This window comes from Chiloscyllium plagiosum, chromosome 16, assembly GCF_004010195.1.
Source record: "Chiloscyllium plagiosum isolate BGI_BamShark_2017 chromosome 16, ASM401019v2, whole genome shotgun sequence".
NCBI classification, from domain to species: Eukaryota; Metazoa; Chordata; class Chondrichthyes; order Orectolobiformes; family Hemiscylliidae; genus Chiloscyllium; species Chiloscyllium plagiosum.
The window spans coordinates 36,203,224-36,214,611 of NC_057725.1; the positions used below are offsets into that span (position 1 = coordinate 36,203,224).

At 37.5% G+C, this 11,388-nt stretch overlaps 1 protein-coding gene across 1 annotated transcript in view; it reads left to right on the forward strand.

The window, feature by feature from the left end:
- pde3b (phosphodiesterase 3B) overlaps positions 1–10,246 on the forward strand; it is a 123,377-nt gene extending 113,131 nt beyond the window's left edge. The window contains exons 13-16 of the mRNA XM_043705806.1: positions 4,126–4,329; positions 5,916–6,077; positions 6,399–6,654; positions 7,627–10,246. Coding sequence (XP_043561741.1) covers positions 4,126–4,329; positions 5,916–6,077; positions 6,399–6,654; positions 7,627–7,871 — 867 coding nt within the window. The 3' untranslated portion in view covers positions 7,872–10,246. The remainder of the gene's footprint in view (positions 1–4,125; positions 4,330–5,915; positions 6,078–6,398; positions 6,655–7,626) is intronic.
- The last annotated feature ends 1,142 nt before the right edge of the window (positions 10,247–11,388 follow it).

The window sequence follows — 11,388 nt, forward strand, 5'->3', positions numbered from 1 at the left end:
GTGAGTAGGGATAACCCTAGTAACTATAGGCCAGTGAGTCTTACTTCTGTTGTGGGCAAAGTCTTAGAGAGAATTGTAAGGGATAGGATTTATGAACATCTGGATAGGAATAATGTGATCAAGGATAGTCAGCATGGTTTTGTGAAGGGCAGGTCGTGCCTCACAAACCTTATTGAATTCTTTGAGAAGGTGACTAAGGAGGTGGACGAGGGGAAAGCGGTAGATGTGGTGTATATGGATTTTAGTAAGGCGTTTGATAAGGTTCCCCATGGTAGGCTACTTCAAAAAATACGGAGGTATGGCATTGAGGGTGAGTTGGAGGTTTGGATTAGGAATTGGCTGAGAAGACAGAGGGTAGTAGTTGATGGTAAAGGTTCATCTTGGAGTGCCGTTACTAGCGGTGTTCCGCAAGGATCTCTTTTGGGACCATTGCTGTTTGTCATTTTTATAAGTGACCTGGAGGAGGGGCTAGAAGGTTGGGTGAGCAATTTTGCGGAATATACGAAAGTCGGAGGAGTTGTTGACAGTGAGGAAAGATGTGGCAGGTTACAGCGGGATATAGATAAGCTGCAGAACTGGGCAGAAAGGTGGCAAATGGAGTTCAATGTCGCTAAGTGTGAGATGATTCACTTTGGTAAGAGTAACAAAAAGATGGGGTACTGGGCTAATGGTCGGATACTTGGTAGTGTGGATGAGCAGAGGTTTCTTGGTGTCCATGTACACAGATCTTTGAAAGTTGTCATCCAGGTAAATAGTGCGGTGAAGAAGGCATATGGCGTACTGGCTTTTATTGGTAGAGGAATTGAGTTCCGGAGTCCTGAGATCATGTTGCAGTTGTATAAGACTCTGGTGCGGCCGCATCTGGAGTATTGTGTGCAGTTTTGGTCGCCATACTATAGGAAGGATGTGGAGGCACTGGAAGGATGTTGCCTGGTATGGTAGGAAGATCGTATGAGGAAAGGCTGAGGCACTTGGGGTTGTTTTCATTGGAGAAAAGAAGGTTTAGGGGTGACTTGATAGAGGTGTACAAGATGATCAGGGATTTAGATAGGGTTGACCGTGAGAACCTTTTTCCACGTATGGAGTCAGCTATTACGAGGGGGCATAGCTTTAAATTAAGGGGTGGTAGGTATAGGACAGATGTTAGGGGTAGGTTCTTTACTCAGCGAGTCGTGAGTTCATGGAATGCCCTGCCAGTAGCAGTGGTGGACTCTCCCTCTTTATGGGCATTTAAGTGGGCATTGGATAGGCTTATGGAGGATAGTGGGCTAGTGTAGGCTGGGTGGGCTTGGATCGGCACAACATCGAGGGCCAAAGGGCCTGTACTGCGCTGTATTCTTCTATGTTCTATGTTCTATAATGTGGATGTACTGGTAGTAATCTTCTGGGGATCCTTCAATTCTGGAAAAATGCTGGATGATTTGAAACTTCTAGTGTAAGTACCTTGTTCAGAAGTGAAGTAGACAAATAAACAGCTAAGCAATAGGACAGTTAGTTTAATATCTGTTATATGTATGTTAGAGACTGTCATATAATAGAGCATTTTGATATACACAATACAATCAAAGTCAACGTAACTTCATGAAAGGGAAATCATGGTTGACAGATTTTTTTTTAGAATCATTTGAAGTGACAAGTCTGGATAGATAAACAAGAAGCAGTTTGGATTTCTATAAGGCATTTGACGTGGTACAACACATTATGCTGCTTAATGAGATAATAGCCCATGCTCTATTAATATGTATGTAGAGGATAAACTAATTAATCGAAGACAGGGTTGGGATAAGGTGACATTTTCAGGATTGCAGCCTGTAACTAATGGAAATCCACTGGGATCAGTGCTGGGGGTCACAATTAGTTACAATATATATCAATGATTTGTATGAGGAAAGTGAATGTACCTATTGTCAAGTTTTCAGATGACGCAAAAATATGTGGGATGAGAAGTAGTGAGGATGACACAGAATTTACAATTGAATATAGACAGGTTAAGTGAGTGGGAGATAAACTTGGCAAATGAAAATAGTGTGGGAAAGTGTACGGAATTATACTTTGGCAGGACAAATGGAGGAGCAGAATATTTAAATGAAGGAAGGGCTTCTAAAAGGTGCAGGACAGAGGGATTTGAACATCCTTGTGATAAATCACAAAATGGTAGCATCCAAGTTCACCGTTATTAAAGAAGGCAAATAGAATATAGAATAGCTTAGTGAACAACAATGATGACAGATTCAAGACTGACATTAAATGCCAAGCTAACGTGGAAGAGACCGGTTGCAGCGAAATATCTGCCATCTTTTATCTCCCAAGGGAGAATCCCCCACAACAATGGAGACCTCCCACAGTAATGAATCTTCAAGAAACACAACTAAGGAAATTAAAAGGTTGATTTTTATGAATAGTTAATGACTGAGGGCAGATGAAAGTCTGATCAATAGGTTGCAGTAAAATATCTACACACCTACAGGTAGATTGAGAATGAAGACTTGTTGACAGACATGTGACACATACAACTTTGTTCAAGCCACCACTAAAACCAGCAATAGCCAAAGCTTTGGGATGCTGTGAAGAACAGATTGCCTGCTTGAACTGGGATGACACCCTTGAAAGAAATCCAATAGTTTTGAGTCTTCCCATTCCGAGAAAACTACAGACCTTGGTGGAAGGAAGGCAGTTCAAGTCTACTACCCAACAAGCTACCCCGTTAGTCCAAGCCTGAGGAGAGCACATTTTGGCTGGGGAGGGAATGCCAAAATCGCCAGCTTCCGTCTGAGTCTGTAAAGTCAAAGACTTCTGTGGGGATATGGGGTACTGCTGAATATAATTACGTTAAATGCATTACAGTAATGAAAAGAAAGCTTGGAGAGGGATTGTTGTACGTGACTCTGAAAGAGTTAATACATTTGGAATGTTGGAAGGACTACCTATTGTGATGAAGTCAAGAGGACTGATGGAGAAATTAGGGATATTGAAGGAGTCAGACCCAAAGATCAAAACATCCTAACACTCTAGTAATGTATACATGACCTTGTACCCTGTAAATAGTTGGAGAGAAGCTATAAATTATACATCTTGTTTTATTATAACAGACTACTCTATTATAGTTAGGCCAGAAGGTGGCTATCCTCATCCACACTAAACTACCCATGGACAGGAAAAACCTTACTGGTTAGAAACAAAATTGCTTCAATGATAAGGGAGGATGTAATGAGGGCAAAGCATTCAGTGGTGATTGTTTGAGTGCAACTGAAGAACAGTATGGATCTAAAACTTTAATAGGTATTGTATATAGGGTCCTGGTAGCAGGTCCAAATTAGACAAGTGTGTAGCAAATCCAGGTAGTACTAATGGGAGATTTTAATTTAACGTTGATTGGGAGAGGCAAACAAGTACCTGTCAGAAAGGTAGTAGATTTCTGGAGTGTATCCAGCATAATTTCCTATAGCAATATGTCCTAGACGCAACAACGGGACAAACAATGTTGGATTTGGTAATGGGTAATGAACTGGATTTAATTAGTAGTCTAATTGTGTATGAATATTTGTCAAATAGGAATGTGGAATAATCAGATCAGCCATGATCTTATTGAATGGTGGCGCAAGCTTGAGGGGCTGATTGGCCTAAGACTGATTCTAAGTTGTATGGTTATATCTCAAAAAAGTGTGCTCTTCAGCAGTTGTGCAATTAATTCCTTGCATCTCAGTCAATTCCAGAGGAAATGTATTTTTAACATTTTCTTACTGACATAATTTTTCTGTTAAGCTAGATTTCCAATTCTGAGCTACATCTGCCGACTCAATTTTACAATTGATAGGGATGTGTTTTTACCTGAAAATATAGTTAATTTTGACAAAGTTCTTCCCACATAATAAGCCTGCATTTTAGTTTGGTCTGTGTCCTAGTTATGCTGAATGCTATGTTCCATATTTGTAATGTGGATTTTTTATTCAGAGTAGTATAAATGCATTTTTAAAATATATATTATGTGTATTATGTATATTTTAAAGGGTATGATATTTGAAGACTCACTTTCTTTAAAAAAAATGTTTGTGGTTGTGGTAGTTTTGCTTTTGAATATTACATTTTTTCTCTAATTTTAAAATAATATTATTTCAATGTTTTTAGGCTGTCCTTTATAATGACAGATCCGTCTTAGAGAATCACCATTCTGCCGCTGCATGGAACTTGTTTATGTCCCGTTCAGAGTTCAACTTCTTGGCAAATCTGGATCATGTTGAGTTCAAACGTTTTCGTTTCTTGGTGATCGAAGCAATCCTTGCTACTGATTTGAAAAAGCATTTTGACTTCCTTGCTGAGTTTAATGCAAAGGTTTGTAAGGCAGGGCTTTGCTAATCAACGAAATAGCCATGTCATCTTTTATTTGACATATTTCATAATTGCAATCATAATTTCTTTAATTTTTGCAAGGCAGATCAGAACAAAGGAAAGTTTATTGATTATGCTAAAACAAATTATGTATATTGCCTCAAACATTTCAGTCCCCAGATCAGTGGAGGCTTGACATTAGACCGGGCATACGCATTAGAAATCCCTCCATCAGCATTGCTTGAGAAGTTCAACTTATGATGAGCAATTCTTCTGGTCCTTTGGATCATCTGCAATTGTTTCTGACTCTGATTTGGAGACTTCATATGGTTTCAATGGACATACCTGAATTGTTACTTAGGAAATGCTAGAAGTGATAAATCTAGTCGCACTGCTGGTTAACAACAGAACTGCCTCACTATCCACCTTTGACCAACTCTGATTGCACCCAAAACCCCCAAAAGTACACAACTAGCATTTTGACACTATCACTAATCTACAACAGGATCCAACCACATGACTTTCATGACTAAACCTGACAATGTTCCCAGCAGCTGAAAATGTGTTGCTGGAAAAGCGCAGCAGGTCAGGCAGCATCCAAGGAGCCGGAGAATTGACGTTTCGGGCATGAGCCCTTCAGGAATATTCCCAGCACCCAATTACCCACTGATGCGTGCATCCTGTTACTGTACCCATTCACTTATTCATCCACTTACCCATATCCTCATATTCAGGCAGGACATTTAAACTTAGCATGTTGCAGTTATTGATGTAAACTGTTTTGACTTCCCTGACTCTGCTGCATTTCGATAGAACTTAAACAGTCGTTATTGGGATGGCTGTGTCAGAAAGATCCAGCACGAATTGCAGAGCAGCATCGACTTGGAGGAAAGTTTGAGTGAAACACAATTTTGAAAATTAATGCTGCTTCTTAGAAGAACTAGACCATGGAGTTTTGAACCTTGTTGGAAAGGTTGATATTTATGTATCTTTTGTGTTTTTGCCAATCCTGTTATGTTTTTCTTCCCTTCAATCATCAAGGTTGATGATTGTTGCTGGGCTTCATTGCAAGTCATCAGCTTTCTCTTATCTTGAGAAATCGCTGCTCTTTACATTTGAGCTGAGGGTGATGAGGTACGTTGCACAGTTTGCCTGTAGAAGCAAATGGCGCTGAGTAAATCTTATTCTTGTTCATTATCCACATCGCTGTTGTGATCAGATGAACTGGATAGTGATCATAAGTGGAACTACTAGTTGATATCCCCTCTCTAAGTGCTAAGACTGTAACTAAGAAGTTTTGTTAAGAAATCAGTTAATCCAGTACTGAACAGGAATTGAACCTGGGGACACCTAAATGCTTTGCACTCGTACTAGGTTTCATGTTACTTTGTAGGACATTGAGAGAGTGTTCAGTTAACTTATCTAATTAGCAACAAATGCATTAAGACAAAAACCTTCTTTTAAAAAACTCTTGTTCCAAAAAATGTTTTGCTATCTACTTAATTTCTGTTATATTTTACATTTGAAAGTGCAGTGATAAATTGTGGCTGTGGAAAATTATACTGACATTATTTGCTGTCTCAAAGCAGGTAAACGAAGTCAATAATCCAGGAATTGATTGGACCAATGAGAATGATCGTCTGTTAGTATGCCAGGTGTGCATAAAACTGGCCGATATCAATGGCCCCGCAAAGATGAGGGAGTTGCATCTGCAATGGACAGAAGGCATTGTCAATGAATTCTATGAACAGGTTTCAGTTGCTTTCTTTTCCTTCAAGAAAATGTATACTAGATGTTATGAAGCATTGGGCCTCTCTTCATAACTGATGATTTAACATTCTAAATGGATTATTGCATTTAATTTTTGCAATGCACTAATATTGACCATGTAGTTTCTCGTGTCTGCATCTTTATTGTATGGTACAAAAGCAATTAATAGAATGTAAATAGATTTGGAATAATCTTTTACAAATTACTACTGTCAGTATTAAGTTTATCATAAATTCTGCTGTAGAATGAAAGGGACTCAGTTTAATACTGGAAGATTTCTGATAATATTTTATATTATACAGGGAGATGAAGAAGCAAGTCTTGGGTTACCCATTAGTCCTTTCATGGATCGGTCTTCACCTCAGCTAGCAAAGCTGCAGGAATCTTTCATTACACACATTGTAGGTCCTCTGTGTAATTCCTATGCTGCTGCAGGATTACTACCAGGTCAGTGGGTGGATGATGATGATACTGATCCGGAATGTGGTGAGGATGATGAGGCAGAAGATTTAGAAACTGAAGATGAAATAGATGATGAGGACCTTGATCTTTCAACAAGTGAGTATTTTAACTTATAAATTCGCGACAATGGTGAACATACATGTTGCATTTATAGTGGACCATTAGCTTAAATGGTTACAGCATGTTGCTTTCACATAAAATTTGTGGGTTCGGTCACAGTATTGGCTGACAAGCTTCCTCTATTTGAAGGGATGCATATATTACATTGGTCTTTAATTCAAAATGTATACTGCCGAACAGTAGCACGGTGGTAGTGTCCCTACCTTTACCCATAAAATGTAGGAACTGAAGTAGACTGTTTGTCCCATTAAGTGAGTTCTGCTGTTCAGTGAGATTGTGGCTGAATTGATGGTCCTCAGCTACACTTTCCTACTTTATCTAAATAATCTTTGATTCCCTTACCAATTAAAAATCTCTCTTAGCCTTGAGTATACTGAATGACCCATCCTCAACACCGCTCTGCAATAAAGAATTCCACAGATTCAGTAGTCTCTGAAAGCAGAAATTCTTCCTAATCTCTATTTTAAATGGGCGATCCCTTAGCCTAAGATTATGCTCGTTAAACTTTAGAGATTAGACTCTCCCATAAGTAGAAACAACCTCTCCGCATCTACTCTGTCAAGTCTCCTAAGAACTTTGCACCAGAAACTTTAGGGTCAAACTTCACATCAAGATGTGAGATCCAAGGAAGCTTTGCATAACACATCAGAACAGGTTGATTTAAGACAATGCTACGTTTTCCTATGTGACAAATAAGGCTTCACCGAGGGGTCTGTTTCCATGCTGTACATCTCTATGACTCTGGGATGACATGCATGGTGGCTTGTTACTGTTACTGAACTTCCTAAAGCAGTCTGTTTGTGGTTGTTCCAAGTAAGTTATATGGATTCTATTATGAGTGCCAATAAATCAAGAACAATGAATGTATGAAACATATACTCTAAATTGGTCAGTAACAGTGACTGCAAAAATATATAGCGTTTTTAATTTATGTCTTTTTATTTGTAGGGCAGGGAAGGAAAAGAAAAGGAAGGCGGAGAATCTTCTGTCCGATTATGCATCACCTAACAGAAAATCATAACCTGTGGAAGAAAGTCATTGAAGAGGAGGAACATGAACAGCAATGCAAGTCAGAGTTAAATATACAACAAACAGATAACTCATCTTTACCTCAAACTTCAGATGAAATCCAGGTAATTGAAGAAGCAGATGAAGAGGAAGAGAGACCACAAGGGGAGGAGAGACAGTGCTGAGAAGAGAAGATGCAGTGCTAATTAATCAACATATTAAAGCCTCACTCTGCTGACACCAGAGACTGATATACTTGTTAAAAGGCCTTAATACTGTGAGAGGATTCTAGCACTCAGCAGAATCCCACTCCTATATGCACTTTCACCCATGGAAAGATTCGTGTATACCATGGAACAAAGCCCTTGTGCCCTGTGGTGTCCAAATGTTTTCATGTTGATGCTGCCTTTCAGAATGAAGAGTGCTCAATTTCCATGTGGTACTGGAGGATGTTGCAAAACTTCAGCTTAGCAACTGCTGTTACCAAAGTGAACTACAAGTTTACTGTATTCCGTTAGTAAGGAGGAAGGTGGACTTTAGGCATGTATCAGATGTCCAGCATCTATATCAGGTGGACTTGAAAATTGTGGATTGTATCTGTAGCAATTCAGAATGGAGCACTGCAGTAAAGAGCCTTGTTGTAAGGGCCCCTGATTTTTTTTTCTCTGAAAGTATCTGCTTTTATGCGGGTAAAATTCTTGTAGAATCTTTGTCTCATTATTTGACTGCAGAAGAGAATGTCAGTGACTAAAAATTCTAGCTGCATCATTTTTTTTGATGCTTTTTAATGTACAATTTGCCTTGTTGGATTTTGCCTTTCTTGTGCTGGAAGTAGCCAGGAATGCACAGTGGCCAAGCATTTCAGTTTGCCCGAACATAACTGTTCTGTAATAGAACAGAAGAGTAATGTTAATGATGAAGGGATTTTTAATATTATAGTTCTTTTCTCACTGCAACTCAGGATCCATGCTAAAATACATGAAACAATGCCATTGAAGTTATGCAGGTTGAAAGAGAAAAAACAATTGACATAATTAACATGTTATTTTGAATCTAATTTTGTTTGGGAAATTCAACTGGTCTTTCATGTCACGTACCATACACAGACCTCCTCACTTATGTATCCACATTGCTAATAATATGCATTGGTTATTGCACATCTTGAGGCTGAAAGGTTACTGTGTATTCCATTCAGTATACCTTGAAAATAGTAAAATACTTGCCAATATGATTTCAATATGTTGGATTTTGTCATATCGTATAGTATGTAGTTCTATTTTTTCACAGTAGAAACTCTAGACATTCCACAAGGGCATCGTACCTATTCATAACTATTTATCTGCAAATTCATCCAGTGTAAAAATGGTTGCAAAGAAGATGCATGTACAGCTCTTACACAATATTTGTAAGTTAGTTTAGGCTGCAGGTATGTAATTTTCTTATGCAGACTGTACAAATAGCTACTGGAATGGTTGTGCACATTTTTAATACCAAACAAGTGTTTTTAGTTATGCACAGACTGATGCCTACATTATAAAAAAGATTAATTCATCTGAAAATGTTTGTATTAATAATAGATTGTATCAAAATGCATTTTATATACCTTTACGGATGATGCGAGTAGTGGGTCTGTAAATAGCACGAGATTTCAACTCATCACTGTCAGCAGGAATAAGGTTTTTGATAGCCATGGGAGCATTTTCTCACTCCTTAATTTCTGCACCAATGTGTTTGTGTGCCTTTTCTCAGCCACTTAGAATATTAACGCACTCAACCTCAAATTGTCATATTGGTCATAAAGTGAATGCCAAGCTCTTTGTCCTATTGTCTGTAATAGATCAGAAATCTTAAGTCAGTGTGCCAGTAATATGCATAACACATCACAGTAAACCACCCCAGGGACTAATAATATTGATAAAACAAGGGGGAGGCGGAAATATAGAGGTACTATACTTGATTGATAAAGGAAGGAAACGTTAAGCAAACTGAATGCTCCAACTATGGTTGTCAGATCTTTTATAAGCTGTGCACTAAATGTTAAAAATATGAACACATCCCAACAGCACATACTGTATGTAATTTATTCCATTAAAATCCTTGTTTATTTTGTGTGTATGTGTATATATGTTAATATATACGCATTTTATATATATATGTTATATATAAAAAAGCACACATTTGTTTTGTCATGTCCAAAATTAGTAGCATTGTCTGTCTGACAGACAACCTTGGTGTTTAAACATTTTGCATCTTGATTGTGTTTAAATACTTATTTTTTTAAAATGTGACTCGGCAAACACGTTTGTTTTTCAGACAATAGTACAGAAAACTGCTACATCTTCTGTTTTGTATTTATCAGTAGTTAGGGCAATCTACTTGCTCTATAAATTAGTATATAATTTTTATAATTGTTTTCAGTGGATTTTTAAAATACTGCCTACCAAGTGGTTAACCTACAGCATTTTTAAGCAAACAGTAATATGGTACATTTTGCGTCAATTTCTTGCCTTGTGTTTGCTCAAGTTGTTCTCGCTCTGGAAATATATTTTTTTTAACTCTGTGGAGAGTATTTTGTGTCCTTTTGCTTTAAGTTTTTACCTCCCTTCTTTCTTTTGAAAAATATAGTTACTACTTCATGGAGTTCAAAAATTGAGGTAATCAACCTCCTGTCAAGAGGACTATATTGATTGTGAGATTCATTTTTACTTGGTAAACTTAGTTAGCAGTTTGCTAATAGAAATCATTTGGCATTACCAGATATTGTCATAGAATATAAATATATAGTAACAAGCAACATTTTTGAAAATTTTTTATTTGTCTTATTTTCCAAGGTTATTGGTTCACACCAACTAATGAATGTTTTGTCTTTTTAAAAAAATCAGTTCAGTTCTATTGATAAATTATTCTAAATAATAAATATGAATTCTACCACTCTCTATCTAAAAATAATCTTCAGTTTCTTTTAAAAAGCATATTGCTAGAATTCCTCAAAAGTAGTTGTAATCTTTTCGATGATTTAATCAAACTTCATGGTGGCCAGAATTGATTTTTCTAATTTCATCAGCAGCAAATGTATCACCTATGCAGAGAAGTTTGTAGTTGTGTTTTATTGGGGGTTATTCAATTTTTTAAAAGTTTTTAGTTCAAGATCTCCTTCTGCTGCTTAAATATGCCAAGAAAAGTTTTCCTCAAGCTACTGAAATTTTTATTGATTGCTTCAAGACTTGCAAGTTGGCTTTTGCCATTTAATGGTGTACTTTTATTTTGAGCCATCTATTCCGCTTAGTTTTGATTCAGTCTGCCTCAGCCATCAACCAAAGTCAGTTTTCAGTTTTGAAAGTCAAAGATCTTTTTGATGATTAACTCATCTGGCACTTCTTTTCATCTGTCACATTACTTCTGAAACATAGAATTAGCTCTTAACATCCAGATTTTATTGATTTAGATGACTCAAAGGATATCAAAACTCAAATCTCTTCAAATGCAGAAACGTACGACAGAGAATAGCCCAGTTCTCCATTCACAAGAACATAGTTAAACACTGCCAGCAAATGTTCTCCATGGTGGTCTATTCCTGACTCTGATTCAGGACACAACATTAATCTACGTTAAGAAAGGACTTTTTTTTTCTGAGCTTAATCGGACCAGTGGACACTTGACAAAACTACATGCAATCATCAACTCCCAAAGAAAGGAATTTCT